This window comes from Pseudorca crassidens, chromosome 16 (genome assembly GCF_039906515.1).
Source record: "Pseudorca crassidens isolate mPseCra1 chromosome 16, mPseCra1.hap1, whole genome shotgun sequence".
Taxonomy (NCBI): domain Eukaryota; kingdom Metazoa; phylum Chordata; class Mammalia; order Artiodactyla; family Delphinidae; genus Pseudorca; species Pseudorca crassidens.
In genome coordinates this window covers 7,548,047-7,575,235 of record NC_090311.1, presented here as the reverse complement: position 1 = coordinate 7,575,235, position 27,189 = coordinate 7,548,047, and the positions used below count along the sequence as shown (strand labels likewise).

At 39.5% G+C, this 27,189-nt stretch overlaps 1 protein-coding gene across 6 annotated transcripts in view; it reads right to left on the bottom strand.

The window, feature by feature from the left end:
- Positions 1 to 27,189, bottom strand: part of EEF1AKMT2 (EEF1A lysine methyltransferase 2) — an 81,603-nt gene that overhangs the window by 39,916 nt on the left and 14,498 nt on the right. Inside the window, exons 4-7 of one of the 6 annotated variants that reach the window (XM_067709114.1) lie at positions 24,989 to 25,096; positions 21,746 to 21,962; positions 18,038 to 18,128; positions 7,510 to 7,858 (exon numbers count right to left, since the gene is read on the bottom strand). In XM_067709114.1, coding sequence (XP_067565215.1) covers positions 7,684 to 7,858; positions 18,038 to 18,128; positions 21,746 to 21,962; positions 24,989 to 25,096 — 591 coding nt within the window. In that variant the 3' untranslated portion in view covers positions 7,510 to 7,683. Of the gene's footprint in view, positions 1 to 7,509; positions 7,859 to 17,939; positions 18,129 to 21,745; positions 21,963 to 24,988; positions 25,097 to 27,189 lie in introns of those variants that run through there. The other 5 variants (XM_067709113.1, XM_067709112.1, XM_067709109.1 and 2 more) reach the window with 5 other exon arrangements.

Here is a 27,189-nt window from a genome sequence, read left to right as displayed (position 1 = left end):
CTAGGGAATGGTAAATAGCTTTTGAATATAGACTTTTCAGTGGCAAGGTCATTAATCATGTTAATGTAAACTGCCCTAAAACAAAAATTTTCTAAGCCAGTCTCCAGGGCACATCAGCATATCTAAGCCTCTAGGTTTGTTTCCAGAGTTCACATCCCGGCACGCAATGAAACTGTTGTTAATGGGGTCAGCTATTACAGTGCAGTCCCCGACCTTGGGCCATAATAAAGGTGACTCAGTCCTGTAGAAAGAACCCTTCTAAAGTTAGGCAGGAAACAAACACAAATTAATCAGAGAAGGAGAGTCAATGATTTCAGAAAGTTTATCCATTGGGCAAGTTTAAACAGCAACTCTCCCTGGATGATCACACATTTCAGAAAAGAGTTGAGGGAGACCAGTCAACATTCCTTACGGCACCCAAGTCCCTCAGCCAGGCCCTGTTTTGTAGGGTGGAGGGCAGGACAGCAGCTGGACAAGGCGAGGAGAGTGGAGCCCAGCAGAGTTAAGCTGTGCTGAGCCCCACCAGACCCAGCCATGTGCTTCATGTTGGCAACAAACCGGTTCTTTCAAGAGAGGAAGAGTCTGACAAAAAGGACAGCTGCAGCGAGAAGCTGAGAGGCAAAAACTTCGAAAAAGCTCTGGGTTTGGGATTCTCCCTCCCCTCAAGTCAAAAAAAAAAAAAAATCACCTTTGGGGTTTACAAGGGCTAGTTAATCTATTAAAGTGTCTCCCTTGCTGGATCAATTAAAGAGAGCCCCTCCACATCTGGTTTCCACCTAAAACCGAAACTTGTATTATCAGCATATTACATAACAAATTATGCCTGCAGGTTTCTTTTATTACACATCAGAGAGGTGTGTGTAGTGGTGGTAATGATGGGGGTTGTGCTGATCTGAGTATCTGCTTATTTCAGTCTTTTTTTTTTTTTTAGGGCAAGAGCAAAGTTTTCCACACAGTGTGCAATCCAAAAAAGTCACACTGACTGGGTGAAACATCAACTGAACAATCCAACAGTGTGTCCGGGGCTCAGTCTTGAGGGCCTACTGCATCAAGCAGTGGGTCAGAAGGGTGTGCTTTCTCAAAGAGCAACGCAAAGGTATACCAAATTGCTCCGAAGCGTCCTCTGCTGCCAGCTCCCAGATTCTACACAAGGCTCCCTCCTCTCCAGCCTCCTGCAGGGGAGGAGAGCTGGCTGGCCTTTCCTGAGCTTCGATCATGGGTCAGGCGCCTGCTCCCTGAACCCACTTAAAGGACACCCAGCCCACTAGGCTCCTACAGAACCAGGGAGATGGAGAGGCCGGGCAATGGTGAAGGAATCAGCAGGGGAATAAAGGCTAAAAGGAGTGGTGGGAAAGAACCTAAGAAATAACAACAGGGCTTCCGATAAAATGTCAGTTAAGTGTTGCCACCATGATTACAAGAAGGTATCTTAAAGCTCTTCTTCCTCAAAAAACTTTATGAACTTCCAAAATGCTACTACACGCAGCATACCCTAAGTTCAAAACAGAAGGGAGAAACTGACTAAAAATATCATCAATCAAAACAGTGGAATGCTCTATTTGTCCTGCCGGCCTTAGAACATTCAAGTCCATTTCTGTAGCAACTATACTGCTAGCTTTTATTTAAAACTTGTCTTCGATGTTAAAACAATTGCACAGCAATAATCACCTTCTCAGGGGAAAAGAAGTCCTTGGGCAAAATTATCTGAACTGGTCTTAAAACCGCCTTGTTCTCTGGAGGGGCATTTGGGAGAAAGAAACAGACCTGCCACAGGCCTCTCCTTCATTTTCTGGCCTGGAACAGCACCCCGGGGGGTGAATCAGCAGGCTCCTAGGTCTGTACCATGGCTGGCAGCATCCAGACCCTTGCCAAGTACAGACACAACGTCAAGGGCTACCAATCCTGAACTTAAGACCCAAACCTTCTCCCACTAACGTGGGCCTATCAACTGGGACAAGAGGCTGTTTTCTGTTTATCTAGTTGTCCATAGCTAAGGAAAAAGGGAGGAAAAGAAAACAAAAAAAAAAACCACACTACAGATCTGCAATTCAGTATCAAAACTGTAACTGAGACAAGTTACTGTTAAGTGGATAAATTAAAATGAAACCAAAACCTGGCGAAGTCAGGAACAGTGAGTTTCACCCAGTCTACTAACTCCATTCCTTTCCAAGTCCTCAAACCTGATGGCATATTTTAACCCAGAGTCCAGGATCTGGAGAAAGAAGGGATCCCCTTCCAGCCGGTGGGAACTGCTGGGAACACATATGCTAGTATGTCATTTGGAAGTCTGCTAATATGTTGTAAGCAGCACAAGACGCTTGCCTGGCTTCCCAGGCCAATAAACAATGCCATTCCAACTCCTGCAGCAGTCAATAGAAAACAGTCCCTTGTCTCCACCATGCAACAATTCAACAAGCATTTGTTCCTGTTGAACAACCGTCAGCCTGGCTCCATCTGCACCCGCTCCGGCAAGACGAGCGTGGCGGAGGCGGCATCGGCACAAATGCCCTGCCCAGGTCCGGGGCCCGGAATGCAGCCCACCGCGGGGGCCACTTGCCCAACACCACCGAGTCCGGATGCTGTAACGAATGGAAGACTCAGAGTGTGGCCTATAGGAGGCAGAATCCCATTCATCAAATGCCGCAAAGAGCTGTTCTTTGTTCACCATCGTACGAAGTACAGTACGTGTTAATGAACCCGGGCGGTCAGATGGAGGCAGCCTGGCTTCAGGGGGCGTCCGGGGGCGAGGGACGCGAGCAAACCGGCTCTCGAGACTCGCTGGTGCTCCGCCGCCTTGTCCTGAGCCACGAGCATTGTTCCCCAAGTCTGCAGGCGGGGGTAGGGAACCGGGGGGTGCCGGAGAAGGCATTTGGGGCAATGCAAACCGAGGGCCCTCCCCGGGACTCTGGGCATCCTCCCCTTCTTCGTCCCCGCCCCACCAAGAGAAAGCCCGAGCGGCGAAGACGACTCCCACGGGCTTGGAAATCAAGGACTGGCAAAAATGTGACTCGACCAGTGTGCCCGTGCCGGACGGCCCTTCTCGCCATGTGCAAAAGCCACGCCGGCACGGCCCCCCTGCACCCCGCCCCAGCCCCCATTCCGCAAGTCCCCGCCGCGGCGACCCCGGGGGCTTCCCCTGCCCGGGACAGAACGCCCTCTCACCCCCTACGTGACCTCCCCGGCCGGTCCAGCCGCCGGGGAGCCCGCCGCTGCGTGCCCGCATCCCGGGGTGGCGGACGCAAACTTCCGCGAACAAAAGAGTTGTCTGCAAACGATGCGGGAACTCCGGGGTGAGCCGGGACGCCCGGGTCCCGGGGCTCGGCGCCTTCGCCGCTGCCGCAGCCAGGGCTCAAGTTGAGACGTGGAGAGGAGGACACCCCCGGGCGCAGCAGTCCCCGCGCCCGCCCCGGGAAGCGCAGACTTTTCCGCAGGGGTCGGGCTGGCTCGTTCCCCTGGCTGCGCTCTGACAAGTCTCACGCATGCACCAGCGGCGACACTCAGCGCCCCGAGAAACCACCCGACCCAACGCGAAACAAGGCGGACAAAAAGGAAATCAGCAACATAAAAATAAAAAAGGTCAAGGCCAGCACACACGCGAGCCGGGCTCCCTACAGCCGGCGGCTGGGGCGCACACGGCAGGGACCTCCGCTCGGGACCGGCCCCCCGGTCGCCAACGCCGCCGCCCGGCCCGGGGTCGCTTACTGTGCGCGGCGGGACGCTCCGAGAGCGGACCCCGCGCCGTTGCCGCCGGCGCTCGCCAAGTCGTCCAGGCTGCCCGCGGCTCCTCCGCCGCGCGCACGCTCTTCTGCCGGCGCCGAGCGCTTTGTACCGAGCGGCTCCCAGGGAGGAGGAAATCGACTTGTCACTTCCTGAACTGTTTGCAACTCGTCCCTTTAACCAGCCCCGGCCAGGCCGCCCGCGCCCGCCGCCGCCGCCGCGGGGCAGCCCGACCGCGGCTGCGTGTCGCTGGGTCCGGCGCTCTGCGGGCGGCGTCGCGGGCCCGGGCGCTCAGCGCGGCGGCGTGCAGGAGCCGGGCAGCGTGCAGCGCCGGGCGAGTGTGCAGTGCGCGCAGCCGCCGGTGGGCGGGGAGTGGGGGGGGGTCGCGGCGCGCCGCCGGCGGGGCTAAAGGGCGTCCTGCGAGCCGAGCCGCGCGCCGCTCGCCGAGCTCGCGCCTGCAAGGCCCCGGAACGCGGGAAGTGGCCCCGGCCCCCGGCCGCGCCGCCGCCACCACCACTGCTGCCCGGGCCCCGAGCCAGAGACCCCGGGGCCGTCTCCCCCCGCCCCCCGCACGAGCCGGGATAAAAACCCCGGGCCGCGTGGACTTAAGACGTCCAGCTTCCGGGTTGTTGGGTTTTTTGAGGTTTTAAGGAAACGATTTCAGGGCGTGCTGGGCGGTAGGGGAGGGGGGACCGTGTTAGTGTTGTCACACTTTCGGAAAATAAATCGCTACTTTCCTAATTCGGGGTGCTGATCGAAATAAAGGAAAGTGTACTTCAGAAGCCACATCCAAAATACATGCAACCGGTGACGGAAGGATTTGTGGTTGCTAAGCAGAAGCAGAGCATGTTTAGTTCTGTAACTTAGGATGTTGACTTAAGTTCAGGAATGTAACCCTGATAGAATAAGCAGAGTATTTTCATTGTGCTGCTCACCTGGGGGAGGGGGATTGTTTTCCTTGTGAAGTGAAGCCCTAGATTTCCCATTACTCCTTCCTACTGGTGTATGTTATTTTATTAACCATGTATCCAAAAAGAGATTTTTTTAAAGAGAAGGTTTTTGAAAAGAACTCCCTATGCCTGTTTTGTGTTCTCCTTTGCCAAAAAAACAAAACACCTCATTACTTTACATGGATTGTGTCTGCGCCATCTGAATGGTTCTATTCATAAATCAGGAAACTTTTTCTGCTGCTTCTAGGAACATTTAATTGGTTTTAATCCAATGTTTCAATCCCAGTATCAAACATAAATGAACAATTAACTTCTTGAGCTTGTGTACACTTGGGAAACTATTATATTTCATGGCTATTGCTAAAATATTTCAGTTTCTCATCACACTGGACCCATTCTTTTTCAGAAAACCACGAGCAAACATCTCCTTTCACACTAACTACAGCTAACTCTAGAGATTTCTACTGTAGGATGGACAACAAACAGAAGAAGGATGTGAGTATTCATTCAAGTAGATGATGTGGGGTATGATCAATTCATCCTAAGAAAGCCAAAGTGAGCTAATATGCAGAATAGTTAAGGTACTGATATCTTTATCCACAAACACTGCTTTAAAAAAAATGTATCAAGGGCCAATTCTGAAAGGAGCAAGAACCAAGTCTTCCTAGATTGAACAAAGAAAGGCATAAGGGATAATTTGAGAATGCTGCTACACTGCCCTAATGCCATCTTATCACAGCGTCACCTCAGCCTTCGAGAGCTTTAAGGATATAGTTTAATTTACTTTTTATTAGGAGGCCTAGAGTGACTCCTGCTGGTAAGCATTCAGTTTATTCCTGCAATTACTAGTTCATCGGGTCAACTTAAAAAACAAAATTCCGGGGTCCCAAACCTGGAAACAATTATTGCAACCATTATTCTTGCTGCTTTCAGGATGATTTTAGTCTCACAAAACTCCAAGGACTGTGGTTATGGCAAGGTCCTTTGCTGTACCGCCTCCTTTCTAACCTAAAGCAGCCTGTTTTTCTGGTTCTGAGGCTTTCTTAAAAGTGTAGAGAATTAAACTATCTGCTTCAAGAGTTCTGCTACTAACCAATGAATAGCTATTTCTCATATACTTAATTTGAATGTCCAAAGACTAAAAATATACATTAAGGCCTGTGCCACTAACCTTCCATACTATAGGCCTTCCCACATCATGTAATAAAGTCCTATAGATGTAACACACACCACTTTTTAGGGCTATACTACATAGTTCTTTATTATAAAAAATCCTACCCAAATGTTTGTATATTAGAGTTGCTCAATTCAAAAGAGTAAATACAAACTCAGTCAAACTCTGGACTTAAAACTATGTAAACTGCAGTCGGAGGAAGGGTGGGGGGCTAAGCTGTCTACCTTTGTTCAGTCCTCAAAGGTCAAAACCAAATCAAAACCAGATTTAGAGCACAACCAGACACCAATATGCAAATTCATAGGCCAATTTAGGAATAAATCCATAAATAATCCAAAAATGATCACCTGTAACTTTTCCATTATCATCAACCAACACTAACCTGGTTAAGCCATAGAACAGCCTAGGGATTACATACAATCTCACTCCAAGACCAATATATGGATCCTAGGGAGAAAGCACGGCAATACTGGCTCTTCTGGCTCCCGGCTCCCCGCAAAGCAGAACTACCAAAAGAAGGAATGCCTGTCTGTATGGTATGTGTGATATGTCCACTCAACACTGCCTGGGAGATACAAGCTGAGTAGCATTCTATGCTAGACGGTTCCCCCATTCCAAGTTTAAAGCTCTTAAGCAACAGGAGGCAATAAGAGTGTATTTTATTAAGAAAGGGTGTAACCAACTATAACTTGTATCAGCCAGCTAATAAAAGTATTCACCTAAGCACATTTGTGCAGAGGAGGGTAAAGATTGGGTTTTGACATGCACTAAGAAATGTCCTTGGTAGTTAGTGGGTGTTTTATTTTTGTGCCTTCAGAACCAGATAAATATGATGTTCAAACACCAAGGAGCTGAGCTTTGAAGTCTGAGCAAGTACCAGTCAGTATTGCTCAGTTTCTCCCATCAAATTTATCTGTACCTATGATTGTAAAAAGAGCTCACCACTAAAAAATGATAAACTGGTTTGTCTCTGAGAATAACATTCTTTTTAGACTAACAACGTGAGTGAAACAGACACCGAACGTGTTATACATTGGACCCAACAGCAGTATGCAGATGCATGTGCATTAACCCCTTTATTCAGCTTCCAAAAGCCACTGCCTCTTTGTCACAACTGCTGTATTAAAAGCCAGTCATTCACATTTCACACTGTCCTTTCTACATATGAAAAGATCTTTTTTAAAGGAGAACCTTTTAAAATTGCTTATAATAGATGATGGGAAGATAGACATCACGAAGTTCACCTGAAACATTTTCAAAGGGATTGGCTACCGAAAACAAGTTAGCGAAATACACTTCTTTTAAAACTATGTAAACTTTTTGGTTATTGATGGAAGCCAAAAATCTGAACCTACTATGGGGGCAATTTTCTTATGCAGCTTATTCAGAAAAATAAGTTCTATAATTGTTCCCACACCTATGATCCAGCTACAACTAACAGCCCTACCTACATAAGCATGTTATGACACACTAGTCCTTCTGTTCTTTCCTTTCTATTCTTTTTGTCTTTTGTTCTGAAACCTTTCCACTAATGAAAATGAGTTACAGCCCAGGCTGGAATCTCATATAGATATATATATATAGATATAGATCTATAAATCTATCTCCTATATCTATATATACACACCTTTTTAAAGAGGTACTTTGGTTCTTGAAGACAGTTATTTTTTGATTCAAGAGATAAATAAAATGAATTTATTTTCATTGAAAAATAAGCACAGCAGTGAATTTAATGATACCAATCTAACTCCTTTGATACAAAATGAGAGTTGAAAGCAGCTTGAAGGGGAATGCCTATTGAAATCAGCGCATGTGAATCTGCACAGCTTTGTAACCGAACGTCTAGCACCATTGAGGTAAGAAGCATGCCAGCTGGGACGGCATTGTGCACCACAAAGTGTGGGTTGTAAGCCTAAGTCCTGAGCACAAACCCTGGTTTCCAAGTTGGCAGGTGCTGAAAACACAGCAAATGTCACGCTTGCAACTCACTGGATGGAAGAGCTCTGAGTAAAGTAAGCTAAAAAGAACAGAGCAACAGTTAAAACTTATTTCAATTTGATATTATTTTTTCTTTGCAAAGTTAATAGTAGCTATTAGTATTATGTGCTAAAAGAAAACTCAAGCATGAAAAAAGAGACACTGAAAAGTTTATGCATGGGAAATAAGCAAAAATAAATATAACAAAGTAAATCTATATTCAAAGTTACTGACATATGTAAAACTTCCCAAACCTATTTTTACTATTTTAATACTAAGATTCAAAAGCAGAATCAATTCCTGGCCTTTCCCTGATCTATTTATGATCTTAGCTGATCTAACTAGTATCTAACTAGTATCACTATAGCATGGTTAGTCACCTATAATCTAGTTTGCCTCAGTTACTCCACCAAAAACACAGCTAAAAACAAGTTACAGCATTTTCATACTGCTATACATTGAATTTAATATAGAAAATATTTCAACAGCACACTCAGACTAAATGTTTATGTTATCATCTTCAAATGATTTTTTTTCTCATATATTCTTTTTTTTTTTTGGCTGCGTTGGGTCTTTGTTGCTGCGTGCAGGCTTTCTCTAGTTGCGGCGAGCGGGAGCTACTCTTCATTGCAGTGCATAGGCTTCTTATCGTGGTGGCTTCTCTTGTTGCGGAGCACGGGCTCTAGGCGCGTGGGCTTCAGTAGTTGTGGCACGTGGGCTCAGTAGTTGTGGCTCGCGGGCTCTAGAACACAGGCTCAGTAGTTGTGGCGCCCGGGCTTAGTTGCTCCGCAGTATGTGGGATCTTCCCGGACCAGGGATCAAACCCGTGTCCCCTGCACTGGCAGGCGGATTCTTAACAACTGCGCCACCAGGGAAGTCCCTTCTCATATATTCTTTAGTGGAATTCAGATTTAGTATTTGAGATATTAACCCCAAAATTTAACTTAATTTTTCTATCAACTACCTGCCATATAAGTCACTGCCTCAAGAAAAATCTATTTTTAACTCATCCCTAGTGATACGCTCAAAGCTACCGCTATCCTGCCTATTACCCAGAAAAATGAAAATGAGTGAATTTCATTTTCAGTAGGTAAGAGGAAACTGAAAGATACAGCTTGTGATTTCATAGAGTTTAAATACCCAATCTGAAGACTGAATCCTTTGGATTTAAAATATCAAGAAAAAAAATTAGTCCCTGGCTCCAATGGTAGAATATCCCTGGGAGCAGTATGAAAAGCACATTTGCCCCACATACTACATTAGCCTGTGAATTTCTTCACTCTTCTCGTCACTTTGTCAATCTTCTATATTAACCGAAAGCAAAGATATTTTGTTTTATCATACCCATTACTGTTTTTAAGAAGGACCAGCCTTGCCTATTTTGTCCTAGCATAACCTGCAGCTGACCTGAAACAGAAAAGAATTGATATGAATGAGAAGCTGGCATGCTATTTTAAATATCACTTTACATCTTTTAATTTTCACCTAGAAACAAAACAAGAAACACCTTGATCAAAACCAAGTTATTCAGGGACTTTCCTGGTGGTCCAGTGGTTAAGAATCCGCCTTCCAATGCAGGGGACGTGGGTTCGAATCCTGGTCGGGGAACTAAGACCCCATATGCCATGGGGCTGCGGGGCAACTAAGCCTGTGCGCCGCAAGTAGACAGCCCGTGCACTGCAACTCCTGAGCCCGCACGCTCTGGAGCCCACACGCCACAACTACAGAGAAGCCCGCGCACCAAAACGAAAGATCCCGCTTGCCTCAGTGAAGATCCCATGTGCTGCAACTAAGACCTGACACACCCAAATAAATAAATTTTTTAAAAAAACAAGTTATTCACCCCTTGTAATGTTAAACTAGCTAATTAAAGGTAGCGAAGCTTTGGGCTTCCCTGGTGGCGCAGTGGTTAAGAATCCACCTGCCAATGCAGGGGACACGGGTTTGATCCCTGGTCTGCGAAGATCCCACATGCCGCGAAGAAACCAAGCCTCTGCGCCACAACTACTGAGCCTGAGCTCTAGAGCCCATGAGCCACAACTACTGAGCTCACGTGCCACAACTACTGAAGCCTGCGCGCCTAGAGCCCGTGCTCTGCAACGAGAGAAGCCACTGCAATGAGGAGCCTGCGCACCGCAATGAAGAGTAGCCCCCACTCACTGCAACTAGAGAAAGCCTGTGCACAGCAACAAAGACCCAATGCAGCCAAAAATAAATAAATAAATTTAGTAAAAATATAATAATAAAGTAGCGAAGCTTTGATTATGTTCTATCCTTATGACGTACATCATATCGTATTGACCTCATCTCTGTAGAACTTTTTTTAAATGGTTCAAAGATTTAAACTCTTTGAGGTTAACTAGAGAAAGTGACACTGCTCTGGCCAGCATTTCTATAGTAATAGTAAGCACTCTAAGCATTGAGATATTCATTTAACCACCAATAAAAAGGTTAAATAAATAAACAAATCTGAAAACCAAGTGTCTTCTACACTAGCATAAACAACTGATTCACTGTACTTTACATACTATACTGTCAGTTCCAACATAAACCAAGGTCAAATCAGATAAACTACTTAAAGTATTGCCCAACATCAAACTTTAAAATGCCACTGTGAATGGTACTGTTAACTCAACTTACAGCAAGGAAAACAAACGTGACTCACTGATCAAAGAAATCAAATCTAGATGATGCAAGGTGGAAATCAATGATAAAATCTTAGCCCGCAGCTTCCTAAATGCATAGTAAAAAACCCAAACCCAACTCAACAACTCAGTGAACCTGAGGCATGGTCATTTGGGGGATCTGTTCTCAGGTCCCTTGTTAGTTGTCACTGGAAACAATGCCTTGGTGTTCAGACCTAAGAAGGAAGGTGCACCCTATCCTTGACCATTTGTTTTCAATTCAAATGCATCCACATTAACATTTTCCCCATCATACCTACATTTATTACTAAATAACTACCTCTAAAACAGATAATGATCTTAAACCTGAAGGGTATTCTTAGAGTCTGCTGAAACACATCATAAAGGACATTTCGTGAAAATCCAGAATTAGGATATCTAGCCTTCATTCCTTAACTAAATAAAAAGGTGCTTTCAGCATCAGCCCTATCTAGAGACTAAAGAAACAGCAGCTATACAGTATGATTTCTTAAGACATTCTGAAAGGCCCACCTATTCCAAACCTTCCCTCTTACTTATCTACCACTCATTCGCCTCTCTTCACTCATCTAATCACTCCTGAAATACAAATGCCTTACAATGGGACTGAATACATTAACTCAGTGGCACTGAGGGTTAAAATCCTGAACAATTCAATATATTGGCTCTGATGGGAAGGTTTCCTTGGAGAAAAGAATATTTATTTGGCACTGGTGTGCGCTAAGAATTATGCTAAGATGATTTACATTTATTTTTCTCATTTAATATTCACAACCCTATTCTGTAGAGTCTACACAACTGCTTCTCTCTCCACTATATCAAACTGCTTCAAAGAAATGTACTAAAGGGAAACCAACTTGAAATAAGTATCTACTATACATTAGGCACTTTGCCAGCGCATTTAAAATATTGATACTTCATTTTCATTGAGGGGGTAAGCAATTTTAGGACAGACTGACAGTAGCCCAAAGAGGTAGAAGGCATAAGAAGGAAAGACCCAGGTACTACACTCTGTATAGCATGAGAAGGTAGAAATCTCAAAGCCATGGGCCTTTCAAGTGGTAAATAAGGTCATCTGTGAGTGCGTAGTGGTAGTGTGTGTGTCTGGGGTAGGGAAGAATCAAATTAGGGAGATTATTCAGGTTATCATAATTTTATATAAAATTAAGGTGGGACTAAAAAATTAGATGTAAATTTCTGAGTTTCTCAGATAAAACAACTCTGTGGTCAAATGGATACAAACTGAATTATCAAACATATATCAGAGGCAATCAATACTCAAACCTAAAGTTTACCAATGAATGCACAAAGACATTTTTAGACTGAAAAACAATCATGTGATTGCTTCAAATGTTTTATTATGTGTACACATATTTTTTCATATACATGAATAGATAGTTTGGTTTAAAAGAATCAGAAAGTGACCTAACAATTGATATTTAACTAATGGAGTATTTAAACGCCCCATGTATAGTGGAAATCTATTTTGTGAGCTTTCTCTAAACCTCAGATCAATTTCAGCTGTTATTATGGACTGAATGTGCCCCCTAGAAATTTATGTTGAAGCCCTAGCACCCAAAGAAATAGTATTTAGAGATAGGGCCTTTGGGAAGTAATTAGGGTTAGATGAAGTCATGAGGGTGGGGTCCTCATGATGGGATTAGTGCCCTAATTAGAGACACGAGGGAGTTTGCTCACTCTGTCTCCACAAGCACGCACAAAGAGAACATGTGAACATATAGGGAGATGGCATCCATCTGCCTACAAGCCAAGAGAAGAGACCTCAGAATGAAACCTACCTCATCAGCACCTTGAACTTGGAATTCCCAGTCTTCAGACAATGAAAAATAAATTTCTGTTTGAGCCACCGAGCCAATGGCAGCCCAAGCTGACTAACACGGGGGCAGAAAAGAACTTTAAATATCACTTACTGAACACCCTTGTTTCACAGAGAGAAAAACTGAAGCCCAGAAAAGGAAAGTGACTTGCCTAGGTTCCAATCATTTTTTTCTCCAAAAGTTAATATTTAAAAAAAATCACTTCTCTCTGATATTTATTCTATTAACATTTTAAAGATAAATTATCTGGTACTATAAAATGAACCAAAATAAATTTCAAGTTCAGAAAATAATCTGATACTGCACTTGTTGCAAATTAAGTCATTATTCAACTGGACTTAACAAAATGATCTCTCAATTCTGGCTATGTAATGTCTTTATCATATAAAGATTCCACGAGGAAATCTTAGTTCACTAAAATGAACAAACTTTTGGAAAGGTGAGGCTTATTTCATAGTGAGGTTCAGTATATGGAATATATTATGGAAGTATATTCCAGAGGGAATAAACAGCTCTGACTTGCTTATGACTGATTCTCAAAAATCAACAAATATTATTCTCATTCAAGACATAGCATAAAAGCAGTTTCACTGAATCACAAAGGTTCTATTTATAAACCACACAACATGTAGTTTTCACTCACAATTTCAGGCCTTTCTTCCAAAACTTGCAAACAGCTCTTTAATTCAGCCCAGTATGTTTTATTAAATACCATATTATGATTTTCCCCATTCAGACTCCAACTAGACTTCTTGTTAAGGACATGGAAGGAAAACCTAATTAGTGCTGCTCCAGTGCATCTAAATTTATTTCACCACGAAAATCAACAGAGTAGGGGCTAGATGCTGTCACAGAAAGGCAGACGGATATGGAATGTAAACTGCTCTTTCCTCTACTCTTCCCCTCTCCCACCCCACCCCTCCAAGTTCCATGGCTGGAAATCATCCTAACATTTTTTTAGCCAGGATGTACTAAAATTAGATGGGAACAAAGGACTGACATTTTCATATTAGAGGAGGGGTTAGGAGAAAAATGCGAACTGGCAGCACCCACTCTCTTCTGCATTTAGCCTCTTCATCCTGACTACTCCCTCATCTTTGAAGCAGCAAGGAAGGCAATAGCAAGGGAACTACAACTATTCCAATAGCACTTCTATTCTGCTGTGATCACATAATGATAAACTGCTTCATCTGTAACTATGTTAATGAAGAGTGATAAGTACACTTCATGGTCCCCTTATTCAGAGTATTTCATTATTTCTTTCTAAGCTCCTCAGATAAAATCCAGAACATGCTAATTGCTGGCTCATGTGTAAATTTTTAGGTATTTGGGAAAACAAGTATGTTAGATTCGCTTTTCTTATAAAGCTTCTGGATAGCATGCACAATAAAGCTCACTCACTAACACACCATTTCCTGATGCAGTAATAACAATACACATTTAAAAATATAATATAGAAGAATTTATCATTTCTTCATGAAGGGTCACTTAAAAATGAAAAAAGTAGATTTTTTTTATATCTTCCTCCAATAAACTAGGCGAGTAATTTGCAAATACTTTAAGGCACAATTATCTCTTGGTTGTAAGTCTTTCTTACAATGGTATCAGCATGACAAAAGTGCATTCTGCCAGCCTCTACATCCCAGTTTTTGAAGTTCTGCTCCATAAAAGCAGGATACTGATACATTCATGTCTTGAGAATTATTCCTATCTTTTTAATTTGGTTTCCCTGGGCCTAAACCACAGGTCCGTACAGTGACAGCTCAAAATGCTGAGCTGTTAGAGAAGCCCTTTTAATGATTAGTCTAATGCACTGTGTTGTAAAGATTTTTAAAACTCAGTAAGTACCGACTCAAGCTCTCTTTTTTCTTCTGGTTACTGGAGCCCATCTTGACATCTAAGCTGGAAATGAATGATCTTTCAACAACACTCCAGGGATTTTGCTAAGGTCATATTCAATCATTCATTAGGCTTCTTACCCCTTGCTTTTCAGAGTTCCATTGTAGAGCTGGTTTTATTCAGCATTTATGTAGCCCGTGGGCTTGGGTATTTGTCTGCTTAATGTTGAGTTTCATTTCTATGCCACTAACATAGGAATCCATCAATTGACCAAAGAATTTCAAACTATTCTTTTACTTTTCTAACAAATTGCATGGTATGTATGAAGAATAAATTAGCATTAATTTTCTTACATTAACTGTTAATAAAACATGCTCATGTGCTCCCCCTTCTTTAAGGACATCTCTGTTTTCTGCCTAGCTAAGAGAAATGACAGGGTTTCCTAATTTTTTTCCCACTATGCAATTGTCCTTCAACCTACCACGCTCCTCATCTCCCACAGTCAAACTCTAGGTCATAGGCAGCCTCCTTCCAGTGAAGTGTACTAGACAAGACTCCTTTCAGACCCCATCAACACCCGCCCCCCTGACACACACAAACACAATGAACTAAAGAGGTTACTACAGCGAACACAAGACATTTGGTCTCTTGCTCTCAAAGCAGAAGGCTGTCTCTGGAGCACATACATTCTAGCTCACAGTGTAAAAAATAGGAAATCAAACCCAGGTCTCCCCACAGTGGCAGAATGCTCATCTGGAAAGCAACTAATTTTTCACATTTACATATATTTTCATTATAGGCTGCCAGACGCGCACACACACACACACACAAATATATAAAATAAAATTATTTAAGACAACATAAATCAAAGTCTATTCACATAGGCAGGGATACTCTATTTCTTTGCATATCAATTTAAGAAAAATTATTTCAAAGCCATATAAAACTTAATAACTCATATAGGTACTTTAAGGTTTCTATTATACTCTGGATGAATGTGAATGAAGGTCAACATATAGTAATGCATTACAGTATCATGGAAATTTAAAAATAAATAATAAGTGAGTTGAAACACATTATTCATACCAAAAATAAAAATCTTTCATATATGTTTACCTCCCTTCCTCCCCCAAAATAGCCAGAAAATTGCACACATAATCACAGATGAAGAAAGGCAAACTCGTTGCTACTACAAAGGGAAAAAAATCATTCAAGGACAGTTTGTACTTACTGTAAAATGGCTTTAGTCAAGCTGCCAAGAGTAGTGTCAGGTTTGATTCTCAAATACATAAATGCCAGTCCCAAAAAGCAACTCGAACTTGTGCACCTGGCTTGAAACAAAATGTTCCGAAAACTTTCTATTTGTTAATTGGTGTAACGCACCCACTCAGGCCTCCAATCCCTTTGGACTTGCACACACACTTCCTATACACACAGAAGTGGCCTGTTATGCAGCAATAACATCATCATGAAAAGCAACAATTCTGTGCAGGCTCCACAGAGAAGTCTCGTTTGCATTTCAAACAAGTTTCCTCAAAATAAGGGTGTCTTTTGATGTAATAAAATTACAATTCCAACTTCTTATCCAAATAAAACAGCATTCACTACATAACTTACTGCTCCCTTTTATAATTGCATAATTTCTTTCACAGTTACCCACATATTCATATGACCTAACAAAACTAAGTTTAATAATAATGTATTTATGACTTGTTTCAGTAACTTGGGGACATTAACTGGCCTGGGTTTTAAAGTGTGATATTACTTGAAAATACTAATAATTTATTGTTAGCATTTTTGGACCTTCCATTTGTCCTGATTTCAATCTCTGAGAGGCTGATTTCCAGCAGGATTAAACTGATAAGAAGAGATGACAACTCCCTGTTCCTAACCGTATCAACAGCTCCATGATTCCCCCCCAAACGTCCTACATTTTTGCAAGTGGAACACACATACCCCCCACAATAGTGACTCACGGAGCTTTTCAACAAAGGCCCCCTCCAAGCTCTCAGTGAATCCAACCCAATGTCTCAATCTGGTTGCACAGAAGGCCTATTTTGTTCCATCGATGCTTTAAAATAGCATATACGTAACAACTCAGAATTCTAAAAAAGTACTTATATACTATTACATATTTAAAATCAAGAAATATTAATGTGAAAAACAACAAAGACAAAATCTCAATAAATTATAAAACACTGATTCTATGGTTTAAGATCCCATGTCTAGTTTATAAAATCAACACAATTTTACACGTTTAAATCACAGATATTTTAAAGTAATTTCTCACTTTTTACATGTTAAAAATTAAAGCTTTTCCAAAAATGTTATTTGTGTTGAAAGTTTATGTAAATGTCTTCAGTTATCTTGTGCAAGGCAGACAGTAATCTTAATGGTTGATTAATGTTGATCTAAATCAAACCACCCTTCTCCTCCCCCTGTCCCCCCACCCCTCCCCGTAACAAAAATGAAAAGAAAAGGTTGTAATGCTAGACTTGCTCAGTACTAGAACAACATTTGCCAAACAAACAAAAATTCTGTTTGTTTTGTAAGCCAACAAGCCCCCAAAGCTGAAAATCATAAAAATTATTATCACTTTTTAAAAACTCATATTGTGACTCCAATATTAAACTATTAGCCCAAATACAAAATGGCACTAAGGATTAATAAAACTTATCTCTTCAAAAACGTTCATAAATAAACTGTTCCTCTTGCTTATTAGCCCCTAACTAGAACACCTTTGTCCCTGTATCCCTGAGGGTGTATATATATAAAACTTACACCACCTCTCACAGAGGAATGACACAGTTCAGTTCTTGATGACGTAAGTCTTTTAAGACAAGTAGGGAAATGGTGAAAAGTAATGAAGGATGACTCACTACTCTCACAGTCCACTGATCAACAGTCACTAACAGGGAGGTGCAGATCTCCTAAAAATAACTGCCCAACTTCTCTAACAGAATTTTCGATGTACGAGTCCTAGTTCCCCAACTGAACTGTAAATGCCATAAAGGCAGAGACTTAGACCTGGGAGGCAAATACGCTAGAGGAAGAGAACAAGTTTTAGAGTCAGACCCAGAGAAGAATCCTGGCTCTATCCTGTACTAGCTATCTGATATGTAGAAACAAGAATAAGTAATACATGCCTCGAGACGATATTGAGGGAATTCAACGACTTAGGAAGATAATACAACTTAACCTAGTGCCAGCATATAACAGTATCTCTTAGTTGCCTTTCCTTCTACTATTTATCCCTCACAGTGTGTAGAAGATCATCAGCCACAAAATACAAGCTCAATAAATATTTCTTGATCAACTGATACAGTTATCTGATTTTGTTTAATTATACACATAAGGGCTGGGGGATTTTCTCAGGTATTAAATAATTTTTTTAAAAAACCACTATTCAACTCAAAATATCATACTTACTATGTTTTATAATAGTCTAATAAAACATTAGGAAAGTCGTTTGGCTTATTATTCTGGCCCTGGAATAGCTTGGTCATATCTTCATAAATAGCTATATTCAATTCACCTTTACCAAGGCACAAAAATCAAGAATACATACTATCTGTAAATCCATTTACTGCTTTAAAGTTTTTAACTGTTTAGCAGTTACAGGAAATTTTTTTAAATCAGAAAGAAAAATATTTACATCTCAAATACAAAAGAAAAATTTTAATTATTCTTGGTTGATCTCTAAAACCGAACTACTTCCACGCTCATGATTTTTTTTACCAACCCATTTTATGTATTCAACATGTGCATCCTGTGTACTTACTAAACATTTATTTGCACTTGCATTTTCTGTATCAGGTTTACTTTGATGTAGAGCTTCTTTAAAAAAGCTAACTGAATTTGTCCAATGAAAAGTCTCACGTTTTTTGGAAAACCAATGCTGCTACACTGTTTCCAGATCTGCCTCCAAAGCTGAACCTGGGTGTCCGCAGCTCTTCAAAAAGTTCAAATCCTGCCAGACAGAAGCAAAATACTTTTATTAGGGACTGAATCCCACAGTTAAGGGATATTTGTATTAACAATGTACTTGTCAACCTTTTACAAAATTACGTGATTCCAAACTCTAAATTGTGACTAAATTTCACTTTATGATCTTCTATCCTATATACTATAGGTGTATATGTGTATACACCCAAAAACACTTTGAAATGAACAAGTAACAGACAAAATCAAACCGGAAAAAAGAGGCTTTCCATCCATCCTGTTTATCATCCCTGTTTATCATCCCTTCAACTCTGCATCTCCAGTGGCCTCCTTTACCATCTAGTTGTAGGAAGCAGATTACCATGTGTTGAGGTCTTACCATGTATCCGGCACTGTTTTGAGTGCTTTATATGCAGTAAGTCAATTAATCCAAATCAGATATATAAAAGCACTTAATACAGAGAAGATAAGTAACATGGAAATAAAAATGAAAAAGTCCTGGAGACGGAAGGTGGCAATGGTGGCACAACAGTAAGAATGTACTTAATGCCCCAGAACTATAAACTTAAAAATGGCTAAATAGTAAATTTTATGTTATATATATTTTACCACAATAAAAAAAGAGTTTGTAACCAAAGATCAAGACCCAAACTGAACTGAACTTGGGAAGGTAAGGAAGTAGTAAATTTCAAAGCAGCACAGGGTGATTTCTTTTTTTTTTTTTAACTTAACATGTATTCAAAAGTCCTGGGTTCAAGTCCCAGCTCTACCACTTACTAGGTGAAAGGTTACTAGATTAAGGTCAATTTACCTTAACCAGAATCCTCAATTTCTATGCAAGGAGGTTACAGGTATCACTGCCCCTATCTAACTTACAGTGATTTTGTGAAGATTAAAATAAGAATATGTGGTGTTCTCCTAGCCTATAAAACAAAACGGAAATTTAATGTTTTATTATTCTGTTTTCAAAAAATAAGACGAATAAGGGTGGAAGGTTGGTTAACTCTTAGTTAACCATGGTTTTCTCTCAGTGATGCAACTATCAGTTTGGGAGAATTCTTTTTCTTTTGGAGGAGAAGGTGTCTGCATTTTCTAAGTTTCCATGTCTTGAGCTAAAGCTCAAATAACACTTGTAAACAGAAAAAAATGCTTAAATGGATCAACTGGTTTTTTTATACTTTGCTTCATAATTCATATTCTTAATCAAGCTTCACCAAATCTTAACAAATAACTAAATATTAACATACTCATTAAAAACTGATCATAAGAAAACTTTTCCAAAGAAGGCCAGGACTTTTAAATAATACGATACATTTTAATGCTAAAAAATGGAGCCACTGTGATGGGTACACACCCATATTTGTTTTCTGAAATTTTACATATGCTTAAAATATTTCGTAATAAAAATTCTCAAGAGAAAATGGAGCTGTCTGGGTGAATTTTCTAGGACTAATCTTTTAACTCCCTGGACTAACCCTACAGAATTTAAGTTTTATATTTCAGTAGATAATACATCAAAATGTTGATGTATTATCAACAATACAAAGTGGTTGTACACCAGAGATAGATAACAAATTTTAATTATTTTAATCTATATACTTATGTGTTGGGGTTACTGATATTTTAAAAATTTTTTCATAATGAATCTGATTACTTTTTCAGTAAGATAGGTTTGTGGGTTTTTTTTAATTCACTAGTTGTAAGAAAGTCAAGTTCCTTGGACATCAAATTAGAATATCCTAGTGTCTGCCAAATGATTAAGTAATCCTCACCAAAACAAACGGCAACACAAAATATTTATATAAATAAGGCTACAAAAGAAAAATTCATTTCAATAGATTTATGAACATTTACATTTCAAATTAGGAAAGAAGCAAAGAACCTTAAAAAAATTAGTGAAGCAATCTTTATTCTATGCAAAAGGGACCATGGAAGTCAATCTTAAAAGCTAGTGACAAGGCCCTTGGCAGTGATACATGGCAGTGTGTTCTGTTAGTGTCCTGTATCTATCTAACTCCAAAAACCATTTTCTAAGAGAAGCATGCCTAGAAAAATATCTTCAATTGTATATAATTATTTCTTTAACATTTCCTGTTGTAACATTTCACTTATTTAAATTCTGCATTAAGCTCTAAAACTGAACAGAAGTTAAAGAATTTATTCAGTAGTTCTCAGACACAGACACATTTTTAATCACTCTTTACAAGGCTAAAGTCTGTTCCTCATTATGAAAGACAGACAAATATGTTTTTGTCTGGTGGTTCCAGGGATAAAAGAGAACACCTGTATTTAAAAACCAGGAAAGGAACTTGCCCTACACAGCGTAACTTTGAGCATTTATTAAAACTGTCAAGCTTCAAGAAGAAAGACTATTGATACGGGGCCTCAATAGTTCTAAAGGAAACAAATTTAACATAGAAGATAATAAAATTAATGACATGAAATAAAAGACAATAAATCACATAATTCTTGTTTTCCAGAGGCAACAGTAATGAAGCTCACATTTCAAGCCTCAAACACTTCAAGTTTTACATTATATAAGCTGCCAAAGCCATCGAATGCACACAAAAGGACATGTGTTAAGTGTTCTCCCTCCTACTGCCTATTCCCTTACTACCAAAAAGAAAACAAACTCTGAGATAAAGCGCTTGCAATACGGTTATAAATTCATTTCCCATTAGCTTGTGACAACTGAGGTTCAAAATTTAACCACAAACTTAGTACCATATCACTTATTAATACTCCATCCTGAAAATTCTTCCCACTCCTTTAAAAAAAACAATACTAATCTGAAATGGAGTCTCAGGAAAAAACAAGCAAATATATAGCTACAGATTCTCAAGGTACTTTCCCAGGAAGTCCTGTGCACTGCATGAGTAAAGTGACAGGTGAAATAATCCTTAAACCATACAAGAAACAGTCTTCCAAAGAGCTCAAAATATTTGTGTATGGATTAAAGGTTCTCGATTCTTACAAGATCCCCATTTAGTAGACACAGCACTAATTATACTTTGCTAATGGGGCAAAAAAGGATCCTGTCTTGGCACCAAAATCTTGCAAAAAGTAGAGATTTCCTCAAGAATTAATAGGTACTAATTCTTCTAAGTCCCTACATTTTGTTTCTGTGCAATGTTAAAAAAGAATATACACTGAAAACAAGAAGAAAAATCCTAAATATCTAAATGACCACTAGGCAAGACAAAGTATCTATAAAATGAAAACTCTCATACAAGACTTTAAAAAACACTACTACCATCTGCATTATTACTGTTATTACTAATTACCAGTATATCAGTACACTGAAGTCAGAAACACAATATATGCACTTTCTTTGCTTGATTCCCCAAGTAACAGATTATATAGCTTAAACAAAGAACTTAATTTCTACAGGCTCATAAACTTTAGTACTTAACTGCCAGGATTTTTTGGAAAATTTTACAAAGCACTCTGGATCTCAACCAATATTATTTCTTTGCTCTTTGCATATACAGTTAAAAGTACTACCATGGTTATTAACAAAGAAGAAAAGCAGGCGACTCCCACAAATAGAAAAGTAAAATACTATAACACCATGGAAAAAAAAACCTATTTAAGTGCATTAAACCTGAGGTAAGAACACATTTAAACAACATAACAGCCATTTACCTTCACTGAATTCATTTAGCAACTCTTCCTTGGTCCAATTACATGAGGTTATTAGAAAAAAGCCTTTCACTTTCAACACCCTGGAGAGAGATTTCACATATTGCTTCCTCTTTTCAATTGCATTGTCAGGATTAAGGCTTATGGCATCAAAAGTCCCTTTGTCAATACAAATATGAAATCCAGACAGTTTTGTGGAAGGATTCAAAAAGTCTTCTACCTATATTAAAAATCAATGTCTATGTGAGAACAATTCACACACAATATTTACTGAATTTAAGTAACAATCTGTAAAAAGTTACAGATAAAAAGAGCAATTACTTATGATGGCATTTTACATATAATAAACATTTGCAACTTTATAGCTAACTTTTATGTGCTTCATTCCAAGATCATTAAAGCTAAGATTAGTAAGCAAGACTGACAGTGTTTCCTGGACATTCCAAATCTCTACAAATTTGGAAACAAATCAAAGCCAGGTGTATTGCCTAATAATACCAGCACATAAATGGGGCTCACAAGCCTGGTTTATGAAAAAGTTATTTCTGTCGAAAAAAAGAATATTTGAAATATTTTTTGAATGACAAAAAAATATCTGGAACTCAAACAAGGCACTTGAAATAAGATGATTTTTAGCTGACATTACTAGCTGTATGACCTGAGGTAAACATGGTAAATCAAAAGTTCTTTTGCCTTGACTCAGCAGCTTACAAAGCAACTAATGGATACAATGAATGGCACAAAGCTTAAGAAATTAAAGGACTGTTTAAGCTGGAATTACTTAACTTTATAAATATCATGCACTTCAGATTTTGAAAGTCATGTATCAGCATCTCACTCATTTTCAATAACTTCAATAACTTACTGATACTTTAGAAGCATTTGAAATAGTGATCTGCCTCAACTTCATAAAATATTCAAAATAATTTGCCAACAAACTTAATTCTGAAAAGCTGCTTTGAAAAAGTAATTAAGCAATTAGCTCGTGATTATTCATATAAACTTAAAATAATCATAAATAGTGTATTATCTGAAACTCTTATTGTTTGACTTGAAAATGTGTATTGCATGTTTACATACATTTGAACATAGGTTTCCTGCCCCTGCCTCACATCAAAGTATTCATTACACCTGAAGCAAAACAATGACTACCACTCTTAAGAGCGAAGTTTGGAGAAGTTCCTATCCTAAATGCCTATATAAAAGTATTCATTTAGTGGGACTTCCCTGGTGGCGCAGTGGTTAAGAATCTGCCTGCCAATGCAGGGGACCTGGGTTCGAGCCCTGGTCCAGGAGGATCCCACATGCTGTGGAGCAACTAAGCCCATGCGCCACAACTACTGAGCCTGTGCTCTAGAGCCCACGCGAGCCACAGCTACTGAAGCCCACATGCCTACAGCCCGTGCTCCACAACGAAAAGCCACCACAGTGAGAAGCCCACGCACTGCAACAAAGAGAAGCCCCCACTCACTGCAACTAGAGAAAGCCCACGTGCAGCAACGAAGACCCAACACAGCCAAAAATAAATAAATGAATAAATAAAAAAATAAATTTATAAAAAAAGTATTCATTTATTCAACAGATATTTCATAGACACCTATTATATGCAGGAACTTTACAGGCCCTGGGACTGTAACTGCAAACAAAGCAAAACAGGTCCCTGTATGAGAATATATCTCATGTTCTCTAAAAGGAGAGGCAAGCAATAAATAAGCTAACCAAATTATTTCAGATAAAGTGCTATGAAGAAAAAAAAAGAATAATGAAGACAGTGAGTGACTGGGAAGAGAAATGTTTTGGAAAAGGTAGTCAGGCAAGACCTCTTTAAGAAGGCGATATTTGAGCAGAGATCAGAATGCTGAGAATGAGCCAAACAAACTGAGATCTGGGGCAAGAACATTCTGGACAGAGAGCAGCAGGTATAAAGACTGGAGAAAAACAGGGCTGACATGTATCAGGAGCAGAAAGAAAGCCAGTGTGACTGGGGTACTGGTGATAAAGAAGGAAAGAGGTAAGAAACGAGGGGCTTTGTAAGGCTGGGTGGGCGTTCAGATCCCATTCTGAGTGCAACGGGGAAGCCCTTGGAGGCTCGTGAGCAAGGAAGTGACACAAGCTGATTTATATTTTAAAAACTAACTCTGGGTACCCTGTGGTAATGGACAGCAGGGCGGCAAGAGTGGAAACAGGAAGGCTAAGTAAGAGGCTACTACAGTCATCTAAGTGAGAAATGATGGTGGCTTAGATCTGGGAGGTAGCAGTGGAAATATCAAGAAATGATCACATTCCTGATATACTCTGAAGATAAAACCAACAAAATTGGCTATAGGATTTGTTGTTGTTGTTGGCGCCTTGAGGCTTTCAGGATCCTAGTTCTCCAACGGGGAGTGAACCCGGACCACAGTAGTAAAAGCGCCAAGTCCTAACCACTGGACTGCCAGGGAATTCCCTGTTATAGGATTTAAAGGAAAGAGTGGGGTAGGGGATGGGAGGTGCGTGAGAAGTTTAAGGAAGAAACCAAGAGTTTCACTTTGGACCAATTAAGAGACTTTTAGCTATCCAAGTGGAACTATAGAATAAGCAGTGTTTATATAATTCTAGAGCTCAAAGGAGAAGCCTGGGATAAAAATATAAATGCAAGAGTCATCATCTCGGGCTTCCCTGGTGGCGCAGTGGTTGAGAGTCCACCTGCCGATGCAGGGGACACGGGGTCGTGCCCTGGTCCGGGAAGATCCCACATGCTGCGGAGCGGCTGGGCCCGTGAGCCATGGCCGCTGAGCCTGCTCGTCCGGAGCCTGTGCTCCGCAATGGGAGAGGCCACTACAGTGAGAGGCCCGCGTACGGCAAAACAAACAAAAAAAAAAAAGAGTCATCATCTCCTCACAGATCAGAGGGCAAAACATAAACTGAGTAATCTTTGGTGGCATTATACTACTTTAGGCATTTACAACTTTTTGATCTAGTTAATCCAAAGTTAGCTATTATTTGTGTGTATTTGCAAAAAAAAAAAAGAGCGAGAGAAAGAATAAACATACTTGCACACAAGGAAGAGGAGAAAATAACTTTCCCAAACTGACTAGACTGAAAATTTTAATACTGTCACTTAAAAAGTATCATTTTGGATTATTTATGATTGACCCTTAATTTATGAGCTCAAAGATGTCAGCAAATTAATATACTTCAGAAACATTTAAACTTTATAACTTATTACAAATAAAAATAAGTTACAGTAATATAAATAATAGTTACCTTCAACTTAATGTTAGATAAACCTTCTTTCTCTATAATATTTCCAGAAAGCTGTATTGCAGAGGGAGAGTAATCAATTCCAGTAATATTAGAGAAACCAAATTTTGCCTAGGGACAGAGAAATAATATTATACTTTAGTTTTCAGAAGTTTTAAATACTGTTTTACCTATGAATTATATTATTCCTTTAGGACTGGGGCTGTTTTTTTTTTTAATATATCAAATGACATATACTATCCAATAATCTAAAATGTTTAAATTTTATTGTAGAATCTAAATAGAAACTAAAAGTTTAAATTTATATAATGTGACAATTTATTCTTTTATAATATTTGATTTCTTTCTCAAAAGGAAATTCATTTTCTTAAAGACAACGAGAATATATGTGTATTTCGGCCCTAAAGCAGAAAAATGTAGTATTAACTTCTAATGCTGATATGCTTTAATTCACACAAAAATCTGTCATAGATTTTACTTAACACAATTAAGTTACATGAATAAATTAAATGCGCATGTAATAAGTTCTTGCTTTTAAAAATTTTCCTTCAGTGTACTTATAAATCATGCAATTCTCCACCAACCATGTGATCATTAACCATCTTACATTTGTATAGTATTTTTCGTTTTTGAAATATTTCATACATTCCAATAGACCTTTACAAAAAACCTGTGAGATAAATTGGGCAGGTATTAATACCCCCAAAGTGTTAAAGAAAGCTCACTGGACTTAAGAGGTTTGAGACTAAACCTGCAGTCCAGCTGTTTACTAACAATATTAACCCATCTAAGGGTGTGTGGAGCCTGAGGCAGAAGCATGATGGCCTCTGGTCTTCACCTCTAACTATGCTGAACATTGTAAGACCAATCAGACTAAAGAAAATATCAAAGGAAGTTTGAAGAAGAACAGAAGTTGCAGAGTAGAGTGTAGCCTGAAATTCTCTTCCAGCTCTTCACCATTTACTAAATGGTTACTTCCTTCAAAACTACTTAACCTACTCCAACACCATCCATTTAAGACTTATTTAGACTTTTCAACCTTAAGTGACTGATTCCTAATCTAAACTCAATTAACACAACAATCATTTTCCGCAGGGCATTTTGCTCCCTTTGATCATTTTTATTTTTAGTCTCAAGGTCTAATATCCCTTCTTTGATGCCAACCTCCTATTCTTTTAGTGATCTCAATCCATATTCTTCAAGATCTTCATTTTCTCCCAGTTTCCCTCATTTATCAGACCTAGAATGCAGGATGATTCTATTAATTGACTCTTACCAGTTCCTTCTTCTCCAAGCCTGTTTATTCTTCCCTTAGAATTTATAAAAATCATATGTAGATGTTTTAAGTTTCTAGAACAATCATCCTCAAACTACTGCCAACATTTTTCACATTCAATTTCTGGCACTCAGTGAGAAATAAGCAGACATTCAAGGAAATAATAAATGACCAAAAACCAAAGGGAAAAAACTTACATTAGAAAAAGACCCACAGGAGAATCAAATAAAAGAATGATCAGAAACATATTTAAAAAACTGAAATAAATGACAATTTGGAGAATTGTGACAGAGAACTGAAAACTATAACAAACAAACATACAAATAAGAGAATTTTAAAATGCAATGATTAAATTAAGATACTCAAGGATGGACTTGATAGGAGATTGGACGCACACACAAAATAGTGAAGTGGAAGAAAAGTCAGAATACCACTTTAAGCACAGAATGACAGAAGGATGGAAAATTAAAAACAGGAAAGAACATAAAAGACATAATATGGCACAGAGTATAAGATCTAAATATATATAATAGAAGTCTTAGAAAAAGAGGAAATAAGAATAGGGCAGAAGAGAAAATGACATATGACTGAGAACTTTCTAATTTTGAAAAAGGATCCCAAGCCACAGATTCAAGAAGCACTATAAACTCAAGGCATGATAAAAACAAAGATAGTATAGTATAATATATATCTGATAAAACATATAATTTATATTATATACAAATAGTATAATATATCTGATGAAAACCAAAATCAGAAAAATCTCAAAAGCATTCAGGGAGTGGGGTGGGGGATACAACGCGACAGATTACCTGCAAAATACCAACAGTAAGACTGACAGCTGGCCATAAGTCATAAAGAATGGAAGCCAGAAAACAACAAAAAGAAAATGCCAATCTAAAATTATATCCCAGCAAAAAAAACAAAA